Source organism: Cottoperca gobio, chromosome 6 (assembly GCF_900634415.1).
Source record: "Cottoperca gobio chromosome 6, fCotGob3.1, whole genome shotgun sequence".
NCBI lineage: Eukaryota > Metazoa > Chordata > Actinopteri > Perciformes > Bovichtidae > Cottoperca > Cottoperca gobio.
Genome location: NC_041360.1, coordinates 6,225,176 through 6,252,445, shown reverse-complemented (window position 1 = coordinate 6,252,445; position 27,270 = coordinate 6,225,176). Strand labels below are relative to the sequence as shown.

The 27,270-nt window shown below is 41.1% G+C and overlaps 1 protein-coding gene across 2 annotated transcripts; it reads left to right on the top strand.

Annotated features, from left to right (window-relative positions):
- Positions 1 to 637: 637 nt before the first annotated feature.
- Positions 638 to 25,315, top strand: siah1 (siah E3 ubiquitin protein ligase 1). Of its 2 annotated transcripts, XM_029434810.1 has the most exons (6): positions 638 to 796; positions 1,707 to 1,792; positions 13,996 to 14,052; positions 21,901 to 22,082; positions 22,280 to 22,576; positions 24,007 to 25,315. In XM_029434810.1, the coding sequence occupies exons 2-6, from the start codon at positions 1,771 to 1,773 to the stop codon at positions 24,376 to 24,378; spliced, it is 930 nt and encodes a 309-aa protein (XP_029290670.1). In that variant the 5' UTR covers positions 638 to 796; positions 1,707 to 1,770; the 3' UTR covers positions 24,379 to 25,315. The 2 variants fall into 2 exon arrangements, with proteins under 2 accessions (XP_029290670.1, XP_029290672.1); XM_029434812.1 differs by lacking the exon at positions 1,707 to 1,792 and having other exon boundaries at positions 639 to 796.
- Positions 25,316 to 27,270: the final 1,955 nt, after the last annotated feature.

Here is a 27,270-nt window from a genome sequence, read left to right as displayed (position 1 = left end):
ACTTGTTTCTAAAAATGTTCTGCCCCCCACGATTAATTTCTTACACTGCACTGTAAGAAACTGTTACTGTTATTCTTGTATTTTATACCTGTCTTATTGTATTTCTATTAGCCCTTTAATGGCTGTTTTTAATTGTATTTGAATGTCCTTTTGTAGTGTTTCTCTCACTTTGTCTCGATGCTTTTGATGTTTTATGTAAAGCACTTTAAATTGCTTTGTTGCTGAAATCTGCTATAATAAACTTGACATGCCTCTCATTCAATCATTATCTTTTCCAAATAATTGTTATAGCTTTTGGGTTTAAACCCTAAACACGTGCAGTTGTTGACTATGAATTGGAAGTGAAAGCAAAATGATGTGAAAGTAACATAAAACATAAACAACACTGCTGACTGCCAACCTGGATTCTCTGGGGATAGTGCGGGCATGCATGTGTGTGATGGGAAATTGTGGGATTATTTATAATTTTATAACAATATCAGATTAGGAAACTGGATATAAAACAATTATTTATGCATATATTTATTTTATAAATGATTAATTTTAAATGTTGACTAATTTGTAAGATGCAATATGCGATTCGTGCAGAGCGCGCTCCCGTGACAAACTTCAACAACTGTGCGCGCTCTGGAGCGGCTGGTACTTAACGCCTGGCGTCTCGTCTCTGTTACAGGAGCTGTGCGAATGTGTACACCGAGCTAACGAATGAAAAACGATAGAGAGGGACCCTGTGTCTATCACCTCGCCATACAGTCACCCATTAATCTGCAGTGAACTAAAGGATATCTCGTCCGAGGTAAGCGAGTGTGCCGTAGCGAGTGAAACATCGGATATTCGAGAGTAGTGTGTGTTGGGGGAAAACAACAGCCCTGCTGTAGCAGACGTTAGCTTCCTTCATTGCTAATGTTGGCTGTTGGCTGTTGGCTAGCTGTGCTTGGGGAAAAGCTGGCTAGCCTCGTCGGTAGCTTGTTTGTTGTCGTGACGTTTTAAAATGCACACTTGTCTGCGGTGTGCAGTCGATTGGTATGCTTGGTGAGCAAACGTGGTTGTCAACATCCACTGAACTGTGCATGAAAAACGTTAGTGTCGGTTTCTTCGCTTGTCCACACACTTGCTAAGCTAACAAGTCACCGATTCAGCTAGCTAGTATGCTATGGGGTACTGCTTTACGGCAAGACAAGGCCTTGTATGTCTGTAACAGTTAATGCCAGCTAGGCTACACCGTTGTCTGCCTTGCCAGACAAGGCCATTTTGCTTTTAAATCAGGTTAGTTCAGGTCAACAGAAACCCACTATGGCTTTGTTTGGTGTAGCAACGTTACTGGCATAACCTGGTTTAGTCATGACTGTAGAGGAAGTGATGACTAGTGTTTACTCAAAGTAACGACTGCGGCTGCTGTCAGAGATCCACCGTGACTGTGTATGTGTGTGTCTGACCTGTCTCAAAGGGGAGGACGTGTGAATGTCAGACTTTAGTTGCTATTATGCCTGAGATTGTTCTGATCTGCTTTAATACACGTTCCCCTCTGTGTTATTTGCTAGTGCAGCAGGTCTCATTATTCTTGTTAACGGGGACACCTGTAGATGTGTTATGAACTATGCTGTCAGAAACAAAACTGTAATGTTATCACCTTATGTTTAAGTTACTTCAGTCAAGTAAGGAAGCCTAATTAATGATCACTTTTGTTTGTTGTTGTGGCTATCAAGGTCTCTGCTCAAGTTGAGGCGGGATGGATATATGCAGGAAATTACGTTGAGGTCATCAAATTGAATGAAATCAAAAGAAAGACGAGGTCAGTAAATTGTCCAGGACTAAAACGTGCAACATCAGTTTAGTAACTTTTTACATGTGTGGAAGTGACTCCATTGTCATCATCAATGCAAAAGCTTCAGATGATAAAAATGCTGCAACATAAGAGAAAAACTAGGGGTATAGGGTTTGCAGGTTTGAAAACTCTTGCCATCGGCCAGCACAATGTGATGATGGGAGATGATTCATTCAGTTTGGGATATATAATGAAAATTAATATGGAGGAATATAGTAATTTATGGGCAAGAGAAATGCAGTATGTAATCTTAATTACCCAAGGTAGAGTACAGCAAGTTTTAGTTTAGTTTCACTTTATTTTGATTAACTTGTACAACTTAAATACTCACAAAAATATTAAATAAACAATGATAAATCATTACTTTTGAAATGCTGACAAACTTATCAACAAAAACAAACTTGTACTGTCTGAAAAGGTGTAGACTGACGCAATAGCCACAATATATTCTGACTGCATCTCATTAATGGGAAATACACAAATCTTAAACCTAGTTTATAACATATTACACAAACTCATAACAGCTGTGGTGTGCCTACAACAAAGCAGTTTGTCAAAGACAACAAAAGAGCTAAAACTACTCCAGAGGTGGTAAACTCTGCTAACTAATTGAGGAAGACCCTTAGTTAATATGAGTTGTTAACTCTTTTTTCAATTGTAAAAAAATAAGAAGCTTGATGTCATCCCTATATTGCTGGGCCCCTTGCAACTATTAATTGCTCTCAAATTGTGCTTTTATTAACATTCGTTTCATATTTATTTATAGTATATTGAACAGCTTGTTAAAACACAGCATTAAAGGTCTGTTAGCCGTTAATTCAGCCCGTCACTGATAAACTCAGTCATATATCATACTGATCATTTTACAGTTTGATTTTAAGAACAAAAACGCAACCAATACATTTCACAAAAAACAATACATTTGACCTTTTTCTTACCATTTTGTCAAAGAAAACTAACTGATAGTTATTACTTGGAAAAATGTTGTATGTGCTATTATTATGCTCTCTCTTTTTTTTATTTTGAGGTGTTGAGAAAAAGCCTGGGTTTTGGCTGTTCTGACTTTCTACTGTGAGGATTAGCGACCACCAGTGTGCTCAGCAGCAGGGTGTCCTGTCGTTTGGATGATTTACACCAAATATAGATTCAGTTTTCATCCATTTAAGTTCAAGGCAGGCTTGGGAGCTGCATGGCATTGATGGGGAGAGAGAGTGGCTCCCATTTGTTGTTAATAATATTGTAATTGCAACACATCTGTCCACAGCTTGTAGTAATTTTTTACATGCATTTTAACCTGTCTGATGCTGCCAGGTGGTTCATTTCAGTTGATTGCATCAATTCCAGTTGTAAATCATCCCCTGAGTGGGAAATGAGTTGTGCTCTGTGTCCAAAGGAAATAACTTTAAAACGCTGATCTAGAGTTTTGTATAGGCTGGTACCTTAAACATGTTAAAATGTTTGTAAACATGTTTTGCCACATGCAGCGAAACTGCACTAAAAAGTATTCCCGATCCAGACACATTTATTAACGAGTACAAGATGGGATTGTGGGAATAAATCCAGGCAAAGCCTGATCACCAGACTTGAATGGAAACCTTCCTGACAAAAACCTAGTGGAAATGTTCCATTTAAATGTCTTGTACACCCAAAATGTTCCATTGTTCTGACAGGTTACACTTCTGCTCAGGTTCAAGTTGGGCAATAATGGTTGAAATTGTCCAGCCCAAACAGGTGCAACAAAATCAAGAGGCAAGTCAGTGATGATCAGTCAGTCTGCACATGGCCTGTAGTCTTGATATGAGGTCTGATGAACTAAAATGAGCAAATGGACACACCTATACACTCATGAGGCAAAAAAGTGGCTTCTTGTTTTTTTGCTGAGTATGCTCTGTACAGTGTGTTGGCTGTCTGTAATACGGCGGCGGTGATGAACTTGTTCTGACCCAAGGGTTTTCCATGGCTTTTAGAGGGGCTTACCTCGTTTGGTAATGTAGCCACCGGGTGGTTTTCATATGTGGATGATGTTGACAGATGCCAAGATGACAGGGATTTATGTCATGGATACAAAAGACTCATGCAATCCTTGTACTCTATAAAAGTAGGGGTGCAAATCACATGTTTTATCGTGATGAGATATTGCATTGATTCTTTGGACAACAATATGATATCACAGTCTACCACGATACGATTTTGATTCGGGGTCCTGTGTCCATCTATCTTTTGAATTAAAACAATAAAAATAGACTTCCTGTTATAGTAGCTGATCCACCTGCTTAGCCCACCTTAAGTGACCCTGGGCTGTTGTTGCTAACATTGATCCAGATCGATGGATCGTTACACCCCCTATTTAAAATGCAAGAAAAGAAAGGCTTGCTTTTTCATTTATTTAATACGATGAAAAAGTATTTTAGCTCTGTTGTAGTGGCACAAACTCAGCAACTGTTTGTACTGTTGTAACTGTTTGCAAAGATCGTAGTTTGATGCATGCATCATGTGTGTCATCACGATTTCCATTCTAAATAGAAATCGCTCGAAATGAGCATTCGATTAAATCACTCGACTCATTTTAAAAACAAGACATTTTTCAATTGCCTTACAAGACTGCTCACATGTAGCAACGTATGCCAATACAATTGTGTTTATTAGATCTCTGCCTGTATTCACATGCATTTGTCAGCCTGTTGTTTGGGCTATGCTCAAGGTAGCATGACATTTCTGCTCATTTAATTTTTATATATATTTTTTATCGTATATCCAATGCTGTATTCTGTCACAATGGTGCAGCATTTACACACACATCAGCACTGTGCTGAATTATGACCCATTCTCACATGCGTTTGTTGGTATGTGGCCTTTCTATGAACTGTTGGAGGTTAGAAACTGTTTTCCACGTTGTGTTTTGTTTTTTTCCTCCGTGGTAAATTCTACGACCTATCTGTAGGAAAAGTGTTTGGTGGCTGATTTCATTAACATTGGGAGTCTTGCAGTAAGGATGATGTAACCACTTGTGTGCGCTGACAGTTGATGTTTCAGGGGCACTGATGGTTCAGACACACAGCATGAACCCAAGGGGTTATTAGTTCTTACCTTTTGTGCCCTATTATCTCTCTGCCATTGAGAATAAATTGAGGCTGGTTATGTGATGAATAGCTAGCTAATTAACCTGGTGTATGCTTAACAATATGTTTCAAGGCAGTATTCTTGTTAATTTAAAGGGCACAGAAAAGCCCAAGATTTCACTGGCTCATTTCTTCCCTTGCACTTTGTTTTGAAGGTCCTATAGCACAGGACTACGCAATTATGGCTTGAATGAGAATCCTCCTGGCTTTAATCAGTTTTCTTTTTGCACTTCTTGTTCTTTGGACAAACTACAAAAGCATTTGCGTGCCCAGTGTCACATGGTATAACAGACTGTATTGTCTCCACTGGATGTGTTTTTATGTGAAACAAGTTCTAAGCCTGCTTACTGCAAGTGTTGTCTCAAGTTATAATTACATGTCATAGTGTTATGTTGACTAAATGTATGTAGAGTTTGGCAAATCAAATACCAGAATATTTGACCTATTGCCTCTGTGGATAATGATCCTACTCTCGGATAATGTAACGACTCCATAGGTTTATGTTATGGCCACTCATTGTAATTGTTTCATCTTCATGTCTGAGAAATCATGCTTTGTCATTTAGGCCTGATGGACGCCTCTAAATACTACAATACATTTGAGCCTCGGCCGTCTTTGGCATGTAAAATCAAATTGGTAGCAAATTCAAAATGCTTTGTTACAGTTCAGAAGTGTGTGTGTGTGTGTGTGTGTGTGTGTGTGTGTGTGTGTGTGTGTGTGTGTGTGTGTGTGTGTGTGTGTGTGTGTGTGTGTGTGTGTGTGTGTGTGTGTGTGATTGGCTCTGTAACAGTGAGGTAATTCTAGATCTGTTACTAATGCCAAAGGGAGTCCCTGCTTGCTTTATTTCTCTGTCTGTGTGCCCCTGATATCCCTGCTCTGTGTGGCTTCGCCATGGTAACCAGCTGCTAAACTGTCTTGGTGCTCAGTTGTTTTTCCTGCTGTGGAAAAGATGTCTGCCAAAGCAAAATAAAGTTACAACATGCTATACACATTCCCAGTGATAATCCAGTACTCTTAGCTAACAAAAAATCTGTAGTCTGTAAAAAAAACAGTGTGGTGTGGTGCTCTCTGACTATGTGCAAAAAGGGCAACAGGAGTAAGAGGGGGCTCTGACTACAGTTAGTGAGGTAAACGTTCGCAAAGTCTCCAGTCAACAACTAAGGAATAATCTATATTTGAGCCTTTGCTCTAACTAGAGCTTCTCATGAAACTATAAACTTGTGCCGGACTCAAAATGACCTGTTTTTGTCTTAGCCTAACATAAGAGCACTTTATAAACAAACTGCATAACCTGAACCAAAATGCCTCACAACTGCACCTGAGCCTAAACAACCCTTAATCCAGGAAATGTGGGTAACACTTGCCACTTCCTGATACACTGCCTTCAGTTTGTGTGCAAGTGGTTTCCTATGTTACCTTATCTAACTCTCTGTCAGACGGGAGTACCTCTCATTAATAGTGAATCGGCTCCTAACTGTTACATGCTAAACTTCAATGGCACTGTTAAAACACAGTCTTCTAACCTGCCAAAAAACGCAGTGTCTTCTTGCTCTTTTTGTGCTAATTTTACATCCAAATGTTATGTCCACTAGACATGGGGTTTACATAGGTGTTTGTGGGTCCAATAATCTGCAGGTCATGGATTATAAATGGACTTCACATAGTCCTCCCCCATTAACCTATAATCCAGGGGTCATTCTGTATTAGTACTCAGAATTGGCTGCAGAATGTAATTGGCAATGGTGAAGCAGTGAAATATGTGTAATAATTAGATATTGTTAAATGGCACATGTTTTTCTTCTTTTTAATTGCAAATAAAGACTTAATGTAATCTGATCATGTACTGTTTACAGGCAACTGTAAAGAAAATATTTCTGCTTCAGTGACTCTCATCGGATTAGTACAAACCGGACTGCCAATGGAATTAACGGCAGCAGTCATTTCATATGGAAATGTGGGTTTCAAAACAGCCAACAGTTTCTCCATCTTGCCACCTCTCTTATATTTGTGTTTGTCTTGCTACTTTAATTTCAGTTCAGTAATGTTTTATTGGCATGACAAATTTCAGGCTTAAAATGTAAATAATCTCTTGCCCTCTTTCCCTACCAGTGTGTGTGTGTGTGTGTGTGGCTTTTCTGACTGCATTATTTTTTATATTGTCTGGTGATAATGTGAACAGATGTAGTGTAACGATGGGGAAGAGAATACAGCGAGGGGGTGCAGCTGTGTGCCTCCTGTTTTCTCTTCAAGATGAACAAGTCTAAGGGAGTTTCTCACTGGTACTTTATACAGAATCCAGGCGCAGTTCCTCCTATTAAAAAAGAAAAGTAATTTTGAACCCCAGTTCCAGATAAACTATGGTTGGGTTTGGATGTGTATCTCATTTGGCAATATTTTCATTTTCTTCTGCAAGAAGACATAACTTTAATAGGCATTTATTACAATTTGGATCCGTCTGCTCCTAAGAATTATCGACTAATTTCAAAGGTAATTTTATCCCAAATTCTTGAAAAAGCCATTTTCTCTCAACTCTTCTCCTTCGACAGCTTCAGCATACAGGACAAATTTCAGTCTGGCTGTAGGATAGCATCGAGTCCGCTCTCCTGAAATCACACTGTTTTTACTTTCCGTTGATCTCTCAGCTGCCTTTTGATACAGTTGATCACTCCATCCTCTTGGACTGCCTTAACCCTTTGGAGTCTGGGGATAATTTGGCCCTTTTCGCATACTTTTGATTCTGCCTTACTAAACCCCATTAAGAAATGTTTAGCATGTCAATGTTTGGTATCTTTTTTTCAGCACAACTTCACCTATATAACCTGATAGTTGTTTTTTTCATTTTGACTTACTATATGAACATATTGGACCCAAAACCACACGAACAATGTAAAAACGGATTTTGAAAATGATATTATCTTTACTATGCGTAACGCAAACATGCACAACGAAACATTTTGAAAGCTGGAAATGTATACATGGGATATCACTATGATAATGTAAAAGTTTGATTGAGGTAGCATGAACCTAAATACACATTTTATGAACAAATAGCAGGTGTATCCAGAGGTACAGAATTGATTTTAAGATTCTTTTATTTGCGTTTTAAGCACTGTATGGACTGGCATAAGGTTACATCTTGGAACTGCTCATACTCTATTCCACCTTCTGACCCCTCAAATGTGCAAACCAATCACTGCTCTCCATTCCACTCACCCAATTAAGAACCAAAGGCATTCAAGCATTTTTAAGTTATTGGCCCTCAGGTTTATAATTATCATTCCTTTTTAGGGTCAACGTAACTAATAACAATTAATAATGTGAGACTGTTATTGTACTACAAAAATCTCACACCGTTACAACCCTATGTCAGACTATTTTAATCTTCAGATTCTGATGTTTTCTTTTTCTGTTTGTGACTGAATCACCCAAGATGTATTTTAGTGCTTCGTATGAACGGGGCCAGCTTCTCTTTCTGTATGAACTAAACTAGGTATCACTGCTTACAGACAGTTTTAGGCTCAGTGATATTTTGGTTTCACTTGGGCTTCTTTTCCTGGCGAGTGCGTGTGTCGAACCAGAGTGAGTCTTTAAAGAAGGGGTGAACCTTTTGTAATTTTACAAATGCCTGAACTCGTTGGCAATGCACACTACACTCCCCAAGTTTTAACATTTTTCAAATTCAGCGGTGTGAAGTTTTTGAATTTGATACTTACACCTATTATTATATTGTGGCAAACTGTGAGAATGGAAGTCAATACAATGATAGAATGCAAAGAAAAGGCAGGGAGGTATGGTGTCAATGAGGGCAGCTGGTGGTGCAGCCTCCAGCCAGACAAGGCTGAAATCTGAGACTTGCAGAACCACAGAGTTGGGCGGAGGGAGGGGGCAGAGGGAAAGAAACACAAGTGGGAGAAAGGGAGAGAATGTCCATCGAGGAGAAAGAAGGCAAAATATGCACCCTCGAGGCAGCATGCATGTAAGAAAGTGTAGGGGCAGAGAGAGGAAAATGGAGAGGTACTGACATGAAAGATGAAGAATAAAATGTGTAAGAATCGAGTCAATGTCTGTATGAAAGATACATTGTGTATCGTGGAGAAGAAGGGGTTATGTGTTTTTGTTAGGGAGCCGCCAAGAGAAAGGGGAAAGGTGTGTGTGTGTGAGTGAGCATGCTCTGTTTGGACTGACATTGGATGCCGGCTTAGCCACTCTCCGTCTTGCACAGAAACACACCCAGCAGCAGTGACACCTACCACACTCCAGGGGACAGAAAGAACATGGCTTGAATAAAAGAACACAGAGGAGAAAAAATCAGAGGGAGAGTTACTTTGTTCTGGGACTTTCCCTCCTTTTCCTCTCTCGTGAGCTACATCCCTCTCCTCTTCCACTGAGAAAGCAAGAAAGAGCAGGGCTTTGTTTTCCAATCAGCAAAGGACTATTCTTCCAGCAAGTCTTTTACACCATACAATATTTGTTTTTCATAGAAACCAGCCCTTCTTTTCCGTGGGAATTGTGCTTTTGTGTACTTTGGAAAATGGTTTTGGAAGAGGATATGCCTTGTTAAAGCTGCAGCTCCAAATAGTCCCTGAAGATCTGGCAGCAGGAAAAACTGAAGGAACTTTTGTGAAAGGATAATTATCTGGTGTTGGGAGACAATCTACAGTGATTTGGCTAAACTATCTCATGATGTTGCCTTTAGTTCCTAGTGGCTGATTTGGGAGGAGCCAGGGAGTGGCAGGTTGACCACACACTGACAAACTGCTAACAGACTGTGGACTATATTTGCAGGCTTTCAGTGTAACGGAAGCAGTGAGTCTGTCAGCAAAAGCACCGACAACCTGCTTGGTGTTAGTTCTCATCTTGGCATTCAGTTTGGCCTGATAGGCCGGTCTGGTGGATTGCTGTTGTTATTTTTCCTGTTACTAAGCTTCTCTATTTGCCCTTGTCTGGACACAGCCCTCATTTTTTCATTACAGCTTTCCCTAGACCCTCATGAGCATATGCTTCCTAAATGGGGGACGGGGAGGAAGAAATGTGATCCTCTGTTTTGTGGTGTGTTTTGGGCTGCAGCAACAGTGTGGTTTCCATGGAAAAGGCCAGAGAAATATGGTGTTGAGGGGCTGCGTGAATGCTCTACCCCTATGTCTCTGGTCCAAGTGAAATCAAAGCCAGCTAGCGTAGCACTGCAAGCTCCGCCCTGGAATTCCTTGTTCAGACTCTTCTCATGTGTAGCCACAAGGAGCGTGCACAGGACTAAAGGTGAATGAGCTTTTAAAAGATAATAATCACATGAAAGCTCACTTACTTCTGGAAACATTTACACCTTTTCGCCTCATCAGCTTAATGTGTTATGTGCAGCTGTCCATGTAGCTGCAGCCAAGGTGTTGTAAAATGTCGTAAATTCCTGAGCTCAGTCCGGCTGTAACTCTGTCAGGTTGATAAATTTACAGTGTGGCTAACAAAAGTGTGCGTACTGTATGTTGTGACAGAATGCATGTTGAATAGCTTGTGTCTTGGTGAGTACAGAAGACTCTTAAAGCGTGTGTGTGATTGAGACAAGAGTGGGCTATGAGTTGAGAACAAAGAATGGCATGTTTGTGTTGAAGCCCAGCTTGTTTTCTGCCTCCCCCTCTGCTCGTGCTCCGTCATCTGCCTACTGTCTCTTTCTCGTGTCTTCTTCCTTATCCTCTTTACTGTAGCTTTATCTTTCCCTCCAGTTGTTTGCTAGCCTTCCTTCCTTGATCCTTGTGTCTTTTCCCTTTTTGTGTCTATTTTATTCTCACTTTTCTTGGCTTCTGTGCCAAATCAGATGGAAAATGGATTCAAAAGAGGCAAATATTCAGAGATCCTGAGCTGTTTGTTGTGCTGAGCGCAGTCTTTTTGTAGCGTGTGATTGTTTATGTTTTTTGTCTTTGGCAAGTTGGCGCTTGCTGCAGACTCACTTGGGTGGCTTAAAGTAAACCTTAAAGCATTTTGGCTTAGTGTTTTGTTTAGATGGAGTGAAAGTCAGACCTTGCCCTAAACTCTCCCTGGAGATCCGTCTCTGCTGTGAAAGACAACCGAAAATACTTCATGCATTAAAAATAAATCAGATTCCCTCATCTGAAATAGTGAAGATTTTTAGAAAGTGAGATCCTTGTTGGGGTTTGATAAGCAGAAATGTAGATTCATCCAAATCCCTCCTGGACAGATGCTTTTAATGTGTGGTGTTCCATTAGCCCAACAGTGGCTCCGTTTACATGCACTCAACAATCCAATTTTTCAATTAGGATGTTTATGTGGGTTTACACGCATGGCGTGCCCATATAAACATGACATGAGTATTCAAAGGTTTATCTGAAGCTCATCCAAATTAGACAAATCGAGTGCATGTATTCCAAAGTTCAAGACATTTTAGTATAAATAACCATCTTTGTATTTCCCTGGACAGTGTTTCAGTTGATCTGCAGTGACGGGATAGCAACAGGAAAAAGTACAGTTTGCACTCAAAACACTAACTTTAGAGGATATCCACTTTATTTATGACTCTGTAGAAGCTCATTAACTTAAGATAAATATTTTCAGACATTTCACTTTCATAGAAAGCTATTAAAAAGACAGTTCTTAATGGAAAGTATAAACGGGACGAATGATTACAGCAAGAAACGCCTGTTTCTATATTTGTATGGATACCTGACTATAGCTTTAAAACCACCTTGAAAAATTATGAAACTTTAATTTAAGACTGTAAAAAGTAAGTTGGTGTCTGTTCTCGTTTTATTATGCTGCAGCAAGTGATGCAATGCAGAAGATTTCACTAACATCAGACTTTTTCACACAGAATATATAGGAAACGCATGAATTATGTAACCGATGGGGAGACGACTACTTACTAATTCATGGATTCCATCAATATGGTTGAAGTAATGGGGGGGGGGGGGGTATTACCATGTGTTAATAGGAAGGGTAGAACATTTCAGGGTACTGTTGTCGCAACAATAAAATGATCTAGATACTGAAACGATACTATGGCAAAAAACTTAAATCATCAGGAAAAGTATTGGAATAATCAACGACAGAACATGGAACTTAAAATGATTTTTTTCCTAAAGTACCAATACTAGTAAAATGGGATATTATACCGTTTTTAATGGAAAGGTATTGAGATGCTTTTCTATCGGTATACTGTGCAACACTATGTCAGTTAGAACTTTGGAGTACATTTTAGAGTAGTAATAAATTAATTAATTACAAAGCCAAAATTATTTCATACCTTCTGATGTTTATTTACAGCTCTATATTTTCTATTGTGATGTAATTGGGAAACGGCTTTGAACGACACCAATTTACCATACATAAATCAAACTCTTAAATGTAATCATTTAATAATTGATATGGTCAAAAGGCACCTTCTTCCATGTGAAGGAGAATAATTCAATGAACAGCTGTAGTGTGATGACCCTACAACTTGTGACATCAAAGTTGTTCTTCATTATTCAATCTCAAACTGTCACTGACTTCGTGCTCACGGGATACACTGTTGCTGCTATGTGTAAAGAGTTTAGTAGTAAAACCGTGCTTTAAGCCATTCTGTTGATATTGGCTTCAACATAGATAGAGCTTGTGCAAATATGTCTCTCCTTAAAAACACATCCTACTGTATAGTACAGCTTGAACCACAGGAAGTTTTTCTAACCTCGATGGTGTTGATAACAGATGAAACAATGGAAGAGCGAGAGTAAGTGCCTTCCCAGTGCTACATCTTTGCCATGTGTGCCATAATGCAGTTAATAATCTGCTAAAGTTGGATTCATCCATTTACATGGCAAAGAGGCCTTTTTTTAATGTTGGTATAATAGAAAGTATGTTTCTAAAGTGTGTAATGTTTACATGAGCTACACCTTGTGTCACTGCCTTAGTCACGTGATTTGACTATTTGTGTGCATGAAAACTTTTGCAGTTGATGATTTTACTCTTGAATGTTAATAACTGAGGGAATGTCACAGCGGTTCTTTTGATGCATGTCCTGTTATCTTTTCTGTTTTTCCAACAACAAATTGACTTGGGAAGACATGCTGGTACACACTGTTTAGAACATATACTTGCCTGCTGTGTTGTGTTTTAAAACAGTGTTGCAAGTGGAGAGAGGACACTTCTTTTCAGACGTGATCTCTTAGGTCTTTTCAGGGCTCTGCTGCAGTGTAGGCGTTTTTTCACGTAAAAATACTGAGTGTTTATGTTTGTTTCAGTGGAGAACAGCTTCTCTGAATAAATTATACTTTACTATGCTCTGGTGTCAGTGGCTGCTAAAGTGGTGGTCAGATGAGCGAGCACCCTACCCCATCAGACTTGTGTACTAACACATGTCAAATTAACGTTGATATTTGAAGTCGCTATTTCCTTTTGACAGATACACAATATGCTAAGGTCAGGATGATATTCTCTTGGGGAAATGGCAGCTATGGGATAAAAAGTTCTAAAACGGCTTATCAACCAACATAACGGTGAACAGAGTTAAGTCAGCTGTTTGGCCACATCTGGAAAGTGACTCATCAGCATATTATGATCCTGACACCGCAATTAGGAACTACAAACTTTGACTTACTGATGGCGCTATATCTGCTTATGAAATATGAATTAAAAGTGCTGGGAAACCAGTGAGGAGCCAACAGACAGTACAGTAGCAATCAATGATTTTAAATGTATAGTCTAATGTACATTGAATCAGCAGCGCAGCGCTGTAAGTGGCTTAAATGCCTTGAATGAGCATTGCTTAGTCTATGAAAGTGCACTAGACGGGCCCTGCCTTTCCTGCTCTCTTATAGCCTGTTGGTCTGTGTCATCGTGTATATAAGATCTGCTTCATGTGTGAACTGACTTTAACATGAGTGATGCCACCTTCAGAAATGACAGCACTCTGTGCTAAGATAACGTCTTCCTCCGTCTGTTACTCCATGCTTATTGTAGGTTTACTGTGATTAGTTGGTGTGATTCCCAGACAGTGTTTTGTAGCTTTGTTCCTCCAACTTGTGTTTGTTTACCCTTTTTTTTTCTTCTTATCTTCTCTCTTTTCAGAGGTCCCCACATTTCAAGAGAAGAGGACAGCCTTATTTGGAAATCTTATGGACGAAGGTTGGTATTTGTTTCTGTTTTCCCCCACCCTCTTTATCGGTCTCCCTGTACATTTATAGTTGTGTTTAATACGGTTTCTTCAGATTCTTAAAGGCATTGAATTCATTAATCTTAACCATAACCAGATATCTTTTGCATCAATGCCTCACATATCAGGATAGCAGAAGCAACACCACTCGTATTTTGTTTGTGGCATTTTCTAGATTTTCCACTCTAGAAAGTGTTACATTTTTAATAAACATTTGAAGTATTTCATCTAAACCTTTTTTTTTTTTAACTGGACCAAAAAAGTCTTGTTTTATGTTTTTAACAAACCGTTTGGCAAAATTGTCCCTAACCCGAAGTATTTGATGTTGGTTTTATTTCTTAAATTTTGGTTATTGCAAAGTTGGTCATAAATGTAATACCAAGTGGGAACCCTGGTTTAATGACACTGGCTCCAGCAGGCTGTTCTGTTGACACATTTACCAGTTTGCTCCATTTAGGCAACATGTGGCATCATTTACTCTTTCCTCAACACACAGAGGGGTTTTTTTTTCCCAGTTTGCCTTTCTGTTAGAACAAGATGTATGAACACTGTGCTAAACTGCAAAATAGTTTATTCTCAATCCGTTCCCCTTCACAATTACGTTGCTCCTTTTGGGCACGCAGTCCTGTGTTCAAAGTCATTGTGTATCTGCTCTTCTTTCTGTCATCGTCCTTCCTTTTTCATCCTCGACACAGAGCAGTATGTGCTCATTGTAGCTATCTGGTTAGCTGACTCACTCACTGCCTCCTCTGAGAGGAGGAGGTGAAAACATGAGCTCAGGCACTTTTTGTTGTACCTTTTTTTTGGTTGAATGTATAATTTTGTTATGAAGGCTCTCAGGAGAAGTATTATCCTTAATGAGCTGCTGGTTCTCTTCGATGTCCACATCGTAAAATCCCAGAACCACGTGAACTGTAAATTCAGCCACTAAAAACCTTTTTCTAAGCCACCTGCTAACAACAAAAGGGCACTGGGGCTTGCTTGTCTGTCTGTCTGTCTTTATCTTGGCAGTGTCACTTCTTAGCCTCCATGTGCCAACTGAACAAGTGATGCTATGTTTATCTCCCCCCACGGGCTCTCTTTAGCTGGGCTTGTTGCTACTTCTTGTAGCCTTATGTGCTGCCAACTAGCTATTGTAGCTGCTGCTGCTTCTCAAAGGTTCAATGTGTAAGATATGCCAGAATTTAAACTTAAAACATTGAACTAACATTATCAGCAGAATGTGAGGAAGTAACAGTGTTGACATTATGTCAAAGACATCTATGTGTTGCAGAGATATCTACTGAAATTAGCTAACTGACAAGTTCCGCTCCGTCCAGTCTTGTAATACCACATGTTCCTCTAGAGACGATAGTGAGACAGTGTAGCGCCAGTCTGCCCTCAGAACAGAGGGAGAAGAAGTACAGCTGCCTGACCATGGATGTATTGTGGCTGACTCGCTTGTAAATATTACAGCCATATTCTGTGTCTGTTTTAGTTTGTTCATCAGACTACATTCAATGTGGAAGAAACGATAAAAACGACACGCACCACCTCGCTTCTCCGAGTGTATAGTTGTCGGCAGCCCTGGAAAACGGTGTAGCAGGGAACTACAAACTCCCTGTTGCTGCCGTTACACAGGACCAGCAGCCCGCTGTGACTGCAGGGCTTGTTCTGGCTGCGGCTGACCTCTCTCCTCCCCCGGCAGGCTGCTCTCCTGCCTGCGTCGCCACCGGGAAGATAAGACGAATATGCGGTCGTTTTCTGGTTTTTGCAACTTTGAATTTAGTCCAATAAACAAACTAACGAAACGTTACACGGACTACAGCCCCTGGTTAGTAAATGCAATACACAATATAAAGAATAAATTAGAATACAATTAATATGCCAGACTACTACAGCTACAGTATGAACATTAGAGGTTGTATGGACCCAGTTTAGAGGTGAACTACTGACCCCTAGTTCTTTGGAGCAGGTGGCTCGGAATTACACATTGAACCTTTTTCAAAGTAGATGAAACTTGTTTTAATGTTCTTGCCATTATACCATCTGCACTTCCGCTGTTGGTGGCGTTTGTGTGCACAAATCCCAAAAGTGTGTGTATAGCTCAACCAATCAGAAGCAATGTGTTAATCACATCAATCACAACTGAGCTGGCTTTTTCAAACATTCCTGTGCACCAGTAAAAATCAGCAACTGAGGATCTCTTTTCAAATCATATGTTAACATTATAACATCAGCTCTAAACGGCTGAAACCATCCATGGTTGAATTAAAGCAATTCACTAATACTGGGATTGGGTGTGGCAGCTCAAAGGTTTCTCAACTCTGAGACTACAAATGTGCCCCTTTTCCTGGCCTCCTGGTTGAGGTCTAGTGTTCTATTTCAGTAGGGAATGTTTAGCCATACAGTAATTCTGCTGTCAGTGTTCTTCGCGTTGTATTAACTGTAACCGATTCGTCTTCTCGAGGCAATTTTTTACCTAATCAAGAGAGAATGCATTACAGTGAAGTATTATCATGGTTCCAGTCACACACATTTCTCTCCAACGTCCACTCACATTTGTCACCTCCAGCGTTCACGCTTGACATACTATGGCACTGCAGTGTTTCTCACAGACGTACACAGCTGGCGGTTAGACTAGGTGACTACTTACCAAGGCTTGTTTTTAAGCAAAGAGATTTTAAGTTTAAGGGCATGCTATGGGTCAGTGGCAGTCATTAGTCAGTGTAAACTGAACAGAGGCCACGTTCAATGTGTAAGGTTTAACATATCCTGTTCAAGTGATTTTTACTATTATAAAATACAGATGCTAATTTAGAAAAGTATTTGTCTGATAGCAGCCCAAAAAGGTTAAATCCATCATTTGCAGTGTATGCAAAACAAGAAACTGAGTCCCCAGGTCACTGTGTGCGTGTGTGTGAGAATAAATGCTAAAACTCAACCTGCAGATTAAAGTGAAGCGGTGTTAGCAACAGCTTGCGCTTACTTAAGGTGGGCTAACCTTTTTAGGGTCGACCAGCTATTCTCATTTAAGTGACGAGCCTTTCTGAGTTTTGCTCAGCTTTTTATTTATTTATTATTTTTACTGATATCATTACCGGTAAAAAATCTCATTTTGGGTTAAACAGGTAAATTATCAACACCCCTTTTTATAAACTTATTTTTATGACCACTTAGGTTTTTTTTAATAAATAATCAAGATTCATACATGTCTCATAAAGCTACCCATCTGCCACCAATTCTTAAAATATCATCGTCTTCAAACCGTGCCTTTACGATGCTCCTCTGTATTTAGTTATTCCAATCTTGCAGGCTAGCTGACTGTGACCGTGGCCTTGGCCTAGCTGAATGTCCTGCGCTAATTTGGTCTCACTGCTCTTAGTGCTGCTGCTAGCATGCTAGCCAGCTAAGAAGTTCTATTAATAGCTGCTAAGGCATTATCTCCACCACAGCAGATGTGTTTACAAGCTGGCAGACACAGTTGCAGCCAGCTAACATTGTCTGTCATTAGATCCAGTTTTTACCTCTGCAGTTGGCATGTGCGCATGCAGAGAGGCTTTACCCTAACAGATGCACTTACAAAGGTGGTCTGCCTGCTGACAGTGCTGGACGTAAAAAGGAAAGCTTATGCAAGTAGTGATGACGCAATTAAAAGCATCACATTTGGTATCTCATTCATTGTTGTTGTGCAAACCCAAAACCTACTGGGAGTGGTCAAAGATGTCAACAGAAAATCACAAATCGCTGAAATTTTAAAACTGCTTCCTCGCTAAGGGCACTGGAACAAACTACTTGCTTTATGGTTCTGTTTAGAAACAAAAACCTAAACTGCTTTTTTAAATGGTTAATTGTTAATCGTAGAAGTATTTGTCGAATCATCAAAAAGAGGTAAAAAGAAAATCTAACTTGAATGCTGCATTAACCACACAGAGCCTAATACACAGACAAACCACATGATGTTCCCCGACTCCTGCAGCATCTTCTATTTAACACTTTGAAATTGTTAAATTAGCTGCGAGGTTAGTCAAATTGAGCAGCCATTACTAAAGCTTTGGCAGCATTGTGCTGGTGGGTGTTAATTTTTGAACAGTTGTACTGTCTGTGTACATATTGCTGCACCTTATTCTCTTATTTTGTCTTCACCTCCCACACATACGATCCTCTCTCCTCCCTGTTCTGGATCTCCCTGTGCTGCATCTGTCTGTGGGTAATAATAATACATTTTATTTGGAGACGCCTTTCAAGACACCCAAGGACACCGTACAAAATACAAGAGATAAAAACAGCAGGACATTGGAAGGGAGAGCAAACAAACAATACCAGAGATATGGTTGAGACACAGGGAGAAAGCAATAAAGAGGGGAGGGGAGGAGGATACAGGATGATTGATACTACAGAGAGTAGGCCAGTTTGACTATGGGTAGGACTATAAAAAGGATGAACTCTGCCAGGTAGCGGAGTAGATGGTGGCACAGGCGTGCAATCATCCCACAAACCCTGTGCCACCCGGAGAAGACGCGTCATGTGACACCCCCTTTATCCTCCTGCCCTTCCCTCCCTTTTTAGCTCCACACCCACAGTGCTGTGTCCACGCTTTGCTTATTTGCAAATTTTTCAATGCTTTTTTTTTCTCTCTTCTTAACCGTCTTCATTTTTCCAAGTACGTGTTAAGTTTGTAGCTCTCTGTCCACCTCTTGGCCTGCATGAGTCTAAACTTTGTTGTCTCATTCCTCCTCTACTTCTGCCCTCCTTCCTCAACACACACCTGCCCATCAGTTTGACTTTCCGCCTCTCTACCCTCTCCTTTTCTCTGCTCCACAGGCCATCCCATACTTAACCACAAACCTGTTACCAAGGCAACTGCTCAGCACGATAGGAAACAGCAGCTACACACACCACATTACATCTGAGATCACTTTAGTGTCTGGTGGTTCTTTTTTTAATGTATATATGTGAAAGTGTGTGCAGCTCTGACTTGTTGCTGGGACAGTAATAGACATGTTGCACGGAGAGACTGACGTGCAGCGACAGAGAGGACGTGTTCTCTGCTCATTCCTCATATATTGGCAAAGAAAGATGGTATATCACCCCTGAAGAGTCTAAATGCATGAAATAAAATCCAAATGCCTGCAGTTAGTCCTAAAGTCAATGGTCACATTGGTTTGGATCACTGGCAGGGTTTTTCCTGCATGGAGAATTACGTCAAGTTCACACCCGCCTCCAGCTCTTGACAAAACTCTGACGGTGAATTTGTGGAAAACACTATTTTCTAACAAGCATTGCACTTGGTGGATTTCTGTAATTTGTAACGGCAACAGTGATGACGCTGTATAATAATCAGCATAGTAAACCAGAAAATGCCCTGCAGAAACTACCAAAGAGGAAGAGAAGTGCTGTCTGTTTTCAGCTGAAGTGTAACAAAGTGGGAGGCAGCCCTACACAGGAAGTCTGTCACTGACTGTGTGAGTGGCAAAGCTACACCAGCAGCCACAGTGTTTCCACTGGTAACATTTGTGCCACCAAAAAAAGAAAACAAAATTCACTAAAGAAAAGAAAACATTCTGCGATCGATTTTTATATGGAACATGTTGTTCGATGTTTTAATATAATTTGATATCTCCAGCTGCCGTTTATGAAAGCCGCTCTATTCACCTGAATGCATCTTGTGCGACTACACCCGTGTGCATATATTTGCAACAGTGAAATGTAAGGAAATAATGTCGTTTTTAGTTATTTTTAATATTTACTCAACTTTTTCCACTTTGTATTATGCAGAAGTTCTGTAGAGCATGATATTACCGTAATTTTCGGACTATAAGCCGCAGACGCTAAATTGACTGTGTATGTAGCCGGTCTGTAGCTGACACCACGATCGACTCTGCGTTGTGTTGTGTAGAACCAGGAAATAACGATGGAGAACTTCTGCCTGTTCAATCAGCATTTATTGTCTCTGACCGTTGGTGTTTTCCTTAATTTGTCCATAAATTACCGTTGAAACAGAAGAAACACATGGAAGTCATCATCATACGGTAACTCCACAGTCGGGGTTTTTGGACATGCACCCCTCTCTTCCGCGTTTCCTTCTAACCGTCCCCCAGAAAGTGCCGGTTTCAGGAGTATCAACATAAAAGCATATTTAACAAAATAAGACTTCTCGAAATAAATATATATGCATTTCTACGTTTTTTTTTCCATAATGAGGGTGTCTCACACACTGCCTCGCTCTCGTAATGTCCGTCTGTCTCTCGTACCACTCGCTACTTTTGCGCGCTCTTTCCCGGCATCCGGTGGACTGTAACCTGTAAAATCCATAGATTTAGGAATTCCCCTAGTGGCCATTAGCTGTAAAAATCCATAGATAAGCCGCACTGTTAGTATAAGCCGCAGGGTCGAAAAATGGGGAAAAAGTCGCGGCTTATAGTCCGGAAATTACGGTAGTTCAATTTCAATATATCTGAGACAAATATGGCAACTGATGGAGGCAAATAAATTAAATTAGAAGGTAAAATAATCAAGATTAATTATAAAGCAATGGGTAACGCTATCTCATTGAATTTACTTGTAAAAGTGTGTCAGAGGGAATTACTTTAAGTAAAACCTTTTTTCTTCTTTTTTTTCATTGTTAAATGCTTCAAAAACATGAGATGGAACTTTGTTTGTAAATATTTTGCCAGAAGAATCAAATTGTTTTACAAGAGTTAGTACATCATATTCTCAGTGTCAAACATAGCTTAACCATTTCATGAGATGTGCTTCTTCAGAACACTTTAAGAACAAATATTACTGGGACTACAGGGATTCACATTATACTACCGCTGGCGATCTCTGTAACAATCAAAACATTTTGAGCCAGGAGAAACCTTGACTGTGGTTACATATACTGTAGTGCAGGGGTCACCAACCTTTTTGATACTGAGAGCTACTTCGAGGGTACTGAATAATACGAAGGGCTACTTGTTTGATACAAACTTCCTGAATAACGTAGTTGCACGGTTCACCTTTAATGATATTATCATTAATAATTAATAATAATAAATATTAATATATGTGAATGATGTCTGATCACATGTTGATGTTAATTATTCCTCACAATGATTATTAACAATGATTTACCATGGTAGGAAACACAGATATATTTAAACATGCAACATTATTTATTTATGTTCTCAATCTATTTCAACATTTGAAAGTCAGAGTTATCACATCTGATATTTTTGTAAATATCTTTATTGACAGTTTTGTATGAATGATCATCATGTAAACTGAACAGTGCTACTAGTGAAGGCATACGAGCAGGAGGGAAGTTACATATACCCGCAGAACAAGACTTGTTCATTGGGGTCACATTGAAACTGATCTCTCGCCTGATGATGATGATGATGATGATGATGATGATGATGATGATGAGAGCGTTTTGTAGTCTTAAGATTTGAAACCGCCTTGAGTAACAGTGTTGACAAAAAAGACAAAGGGTTGCACCAGAAATGTTTACAACTACAATAACAAAGGTAACATTTCTACAACAGTATTTATTCTCTAATGGAAAAAAAAAGGTATAATATAGTTTTACTACATATACAGGCCATCTAGCTGAACTCGGCTCCCACATCTCTTCTTTAGCAGATTGCACATCAGTTTTGATATAGAGGTGTCGGAGGTATACAGCCAGAGGCTTAGAGGTTATAACTCACGGATGTGCAGTCAGTAAGAGAAGTTTAAGGAGAAGTCTAGAAAAAGTGGCCATACCTCTTTGTGATTCAAAGTTTTTGATCACTGATGATATATACTGCCATACAATGTGCTGAAATCTCTATCCTGACCCTCTCTCCCGGCATCAGAAATGAGTCGCCAGACTGCCACCGCGCTGCCCACTGGAACGTCCAAGTGCCCCCCCTCCCAGCGCGTGCCCACCCTGTCGGGCACCACTGCCTCCAACAGTGACCTGGCCAGCCTGTTCGAGTGCCCGGTCTGCTTCGACTATGTTCTACCCCCCATCCTGCAGTGCCAGTCCGGACACCTGGTATGTACTCCAGATTGGGAAGTAACCAGACCACTTGTTGTCTGCAGTGCATGTTAGTTGTCATACCCATGTCTCACTTGCATTACATTTTAAGTTATATATATCTTGGGTGCTTCAGCCCTTGATGACATTTCAAAATCCTCTCCCAACATCTCGTGGAGGGAAAACTCTAACTTGTTTTATGTGTGCCTTCCCAGGTATGCTCCAACTGCCGGCCCAAGCTCACCTGCTGCCCCACCTGCCGAGGCCCCCTGGGCTCAATCAGGAACCTGGCCATGGAGAAGGTGGCCAACTCTGTCCTCTTCCCCTGCAAGTACGCCTCATCGGGCTGCGAAGTCACCCTGCCCCACACCGACAAGACGGAGCACGAAGAGCTGTGCGAGTTTCGGCCGTACTCCTGCCCCTGCCCCGGCGCCTCCTGCAAGTGGCAGGGCTCCTTGGACGCTGTCATGCCTCATCTGATGCACCAGCACAAGTCCATCACCACGCTGCAGGTCAGACATTAACTCCTCCTCAGCTAGAGTAATGAGGGTGTACAGCGACGTTTAACAAAGCAAAGATGAGTCTTTCGGGACACATTTAACAATTGAGATTTAGGTGGATTAAGCTTCACAATACTCATTCAGAATTCAAATTGTGGATGTTTTGAGCATTTTAGCTAAGGGTTTATGGTTTGCTTTTTCAGCGTCTAAACTCAAGGGGCTACACACTAAATGTTAGTGTGTCTTGCTTCATGTAAATCGATGGAGTTGCTGCCTGCCGCATGTTCAGTATCCTAAATGTGACTCCCCAGACATCACAACAGTTGTCAGTGGTTAATAAGCTACGTGTGGATGCTTCATGATAACTGTAATGAAAAAGTATTTTAATTTGTGCTTATTAATATTTAGTTGTTTTTGGCTTATTCTGGAAAACAACTACCGTAATTTTCGGACTATAAGACGCACCTGACTATAAGCCGCAGAAGCTAAATTGACTGATTTGTACATATATAAGCCGCACTGGACTATAAGCTGCAGGTTTTTTAATATTTAATTACCATATGTAAGGATTCGTGCACAGAGGGGATTCATTAATCCTCATCTTCGTCTTCTTCCTGCGTACTAAAACCACCAAAGTCCTCATCTTCAGTGTTGGAAACGAACAGGCTCAGGGTGGCTTCGTCAGCCACTCTCCTCTCTCTTTCGATGTCGTTCTCAAAACCAACAAACTCCTCTTCGTCACTGTCGGAATCGAACAGCCCCTGAAAGGCCTCAGCTGTGGCGGCGTCCTCCTCTTCATCACGCAGCATTCCAGCCTTTCGGAACCCGTTGGTGATCGTGGATGTTTTAACACTCCTCCACGCTGTCAGGATCCACTCGCAAACTTGAGCGAAAGTTGCTTTTCGCATGCGACCAGTTTTGGTGAATGATTTATCGCCACTAGTCATCCACGCCTCCCACTGAACAAACTGTCTCGCTCTCGTAATGTCCGTCTGTCTCTCGTACCACTCGCGGTTCCACTTTTGCGCGCTCTTTTCAGGCATCCGGTGGACTGTAACCTGTAAAATCCATAGATTTAGGAATTCCCCGAGTGGCCGTTAGCTGTAAAAATCCATAGATTACCCGCACCGTTATATAAGCCGCAGGGTCGAAAAATGGGGAAAAAGTTGCGACTTATAGTCCGGAAATTACGGTAGTTGGAATATCTTCCCTTGTCCAAGTATAGAAATAAGCATTGTTAGATTACCCTGTGTCAGTTGATGATGACGACGATGAGTAGATATAGCACTTTACTTAACAATGTTTCAAAGTGCTTCGCAAAAGGAAGTAAAACCAAAAAGGTGTCTGTATCTACTCTTAAAGAGAGTTCAAGTTTAGTTTAGTTCATTATATTGTAGCGTTAAGGCATGATGACTAAACCAGTTTGTTCCGTGTCTGTCTAGGGGGAGGACATTGTGTTCCTGGCCACAGACATCAACCTGCCGGGCGCGGTGGACTGGGTGATGATGCAGTCCTGCTTCGGCTTCCACTTCATGCTGGTGCTGGAGAAGCAGGAGAAGTACGACGGCCACCAGCAGTTCTTCGCCATTGTGCAGCTCATCGGGACTCGCAAGCAGGCGGAGAACTTTGCCTATCGGCTGGAGCTCAACGGGCACCGGCGCCGCCTGACCTGGGAGGCCACGCCGCGCTCCATCCATGAGGGCATCGCCACGGCCATCATGAACAGCGACTGCCTGGTGTTCGACACGTCCATCGCACAGCTGTTCGCCGAGAACGGCAACCTGGGGATCAACGTCACCATCTCCATGTGCTAAGAAACTTTCAAGATAAGAGGTTCAAAAAGTTACAGATTGTCCGGGGGGGGGGGGCATTTATTAGGGGGTCAGATCCGTTGTGACCTGGCAGCGCCTCCCCTCCCCCCCTTCTCTGCCGCACCCCTTGAGACGTGAAACTGGACTGTCTGATCAGGCAGCCGTGGAGGCCCAAGGGGTGGGGATGGATGGATGGATGAATGGATGGATGGATGGATGGATGGATGGATGGATGGAGGAATGCATAAACACAAGGACATAACTGTGTAGTGATGGCTATAGACTTCTAAACACACACACGCACATAAACGTATATATGTGAGACGCATGCACGCACATGCAGTCCTGCCCTCTCTTGGTCACAAAACAAGGACACAAACTGATGAGCTGTTCGGTCAAACTCGTCAAGTGATTTCCCACCACTCTTTCTTTAGTGTCCGTCTGTCTTCTCTACCCCTCCGTCATCCTCAGACATTTCAGACACTACAGCTCTCCGACCTTCACTCCGAGACGCCCCCGACTGTGCCCTGGCGGCTACACACTGAGGAAGGCTCAAGCTATATTTCAACGCCTGGATTGAGCGCTCCACAACCGTGTCTGGGTTCCTCCACAGTGACTGTCTTCATGTAATAGCAAGCTCACACTGGAACCCAGAGCCCAGGAAGTTCCTTATCGCAGATTTGGGTAATTTTCTCCACCTGTGTCTGGACGGCTGGAGCACCCGTAACCATAGCCACCCAGTTATGTCCAGGACTGCAGTCGGTCTACAGAACATCCGTACAAGGCTCATCTGGTCCACACAAGGCTAAAGATTGTGCATCGGACGCTCTTTAAATAGTAGACTGTCGTTGTTGATAGTTGTTAGAACAGACTCTGCTCTCATACTGTATGGATTTAGGAAAGCCCTCAGCTACACCACCCCTGGATAAAAAAGAAAAAATATATTCACGGAGTGGACGCAACAGTGGAGTTCTCGCACACAAAACACACACCTGTTCCTTGCATGGCAGGCTGTGTGTGCAATCGTGGATGAGTGTGTGTGTGTGTGTGTGTGTGTGTGTGTGTGTGTGTGTGTGTGTGTGTGGGAGCATTTTTGATCGAGGATTAGAGTGGTCTTTTTTTGTTTTGTTTTTTTTAGGCCAAGGAAGAAAAAAAAAACACTGCATTTCAGTTGAGTCAGTTTTCTTTTGGGGTTTCTTTTTTTAAGTCTGTCGTTTCTTTTTAATTAGTTTAGTTGTGTATGAGAGGAGAGATGAACTCCTGATGTGTGTGTGTGTGTGTGTGTGTGTGTGTGTGTGCGTGCGTGCGTGCATGCGTGCGTGCGAGATGGACATGTGGCAAAAAGGTCTGCTCACTTTCTCCGCTCTTCTTTCATTTGTCCTCTGCCTCCATCTCGCTCTGTCCGCCAGTGTCGGCCTCAACCACTGATTGACTGATCACCCAACCAGGAATGAGGGACAGTTTCTACCGTTACAATGTTGCTATTGTTATTATTAAATGGAGATTATCATAATTATCATTTTTTGTAATGACTTTTAAAAACAAATTAAAAGGCAGTTGTAAAACTTGTGGCTAAACTTCAGTGTTTGTAGTTAAAAAGCAAGTTGTGTCGTTCTCCTGACAGTTTGTGTCCCCCAGAGTTGGATTGTTTTTCCTCATCTATTTGTCTCTCCGTCCTCTTGATTGTGTGGTAAGTCTTTTCTTTTTCTTTCTTTTTATTTGTCTGAGGAGGGAGGGAGGTCAAGCCAATCATATATCCCTTTCTCTTTATGTGGAATCTCAGTAATGTTGCTGCTCCCCCTCAACTCCTTGACTTTTTTTCTGTTTTAATTTGTCATTAAATAAATCTATCTTTTTCATACTTGGTGCCTTTTTTCTTCTTTACTTTTATCGTAGGCCTCAGACGCTAGTCCTTTTGTTTTTGTCTGTTAACTTAAAGGTACCCTGTGGCAATTCTATCCTTATGGAGCAATATTGTTATGAGTTGGTTTCACAACATGCAAAATATACCAATGCACTTGCTAAGGCAGTGAAGAACAATACTGGCAGGAAGTTCCAGGCGACAACCTCTGGAGCTGAAAACTGAAGCCAATGTGGAAGTGCCTCCAGTTTGCATTCTCTAATGGCCAGCAGGGGGCGACTCTACTGGTTGCAAAAAGAAGTCTGATTTTTATAGAAGTCTATAAGAAAATGGCCCTATTTCTCACTTGAGTTATTACCTTGGTAAACTTTTTTAAATTATTTTTTTACTCATGAGTAAGTCTCAATTGCTCGTTGCAAGTCTTCTTCAAGACTGCATGATAGTCATTTGGTTAATTATGGTCCCACTTGGAGTAACATGGACGATAAAGCAGGGTATACTTTAGGGCGGGGCTACACATGGCTACCAGGGTGTTGTCAGTGTTGTCATCTTACAACTTTAACCCTCTTACAGTGTTTTCAGTTCAGGAAGTTGTAACATTTTGGTTGCCTGAAAGTGTCTTACAGTGTGAGCTTGTACTTCACCCTCTCGTGTCATTCCTGGTCATTGTCATCCTCCTGCAGTGGACCTGAGTTCTCCAGTTTCAGACGTACGCATGCGCTGATTGCAAAAGATGGTGACAAAGTCGTAGTCCACAAACCAATTTGTGACGTCACGGGGACTATGTCCACTTATGTACAGTCTGAGAAGTTCTCATCCTGTAGATGTACACAATTCAAGTTTTTTTTTTTAATAAATCCGCTTTGCAAATGTCTTGAAGAAGAACGCTTTTCACTTAAAAAGAAAGATTGTAAATGTCCTTTGCTTGTTTACAAGAAAACTACACAGGGCACCTCTTTTAATAATTGTATTGGTACATTTCTTTATAGTCCCTCTAAGATATTCAGCTTATCATTGAGCGCTCTTGTTCTCAA

What these genes read in the sequence shown, in the direction of transcription:
- siah1 (XM_029434810.1), top strand. Translation starts at nt 1,771, where the DNA reads ATGAAATCAAAAGAAAGACGAG. An exon ending in GAAATCAAAAGAAAGACGAG is followed by an intron (nt 1,793 to 13,995) that starts GTCAGTAAATTG and finishes CTCTCTTTTCAG; the next exon opens with AGGTCCCCACATTTCAAGAG. An exon ending in TGGAAATCTTATGGACGAAG is followed by an intron (nt 14,053 to 21,900) that starts GTTGGTATTTGT and finishes TCCCGGCATCAG; the next exon opens with AAATGAGTCGCCAGACTGCC.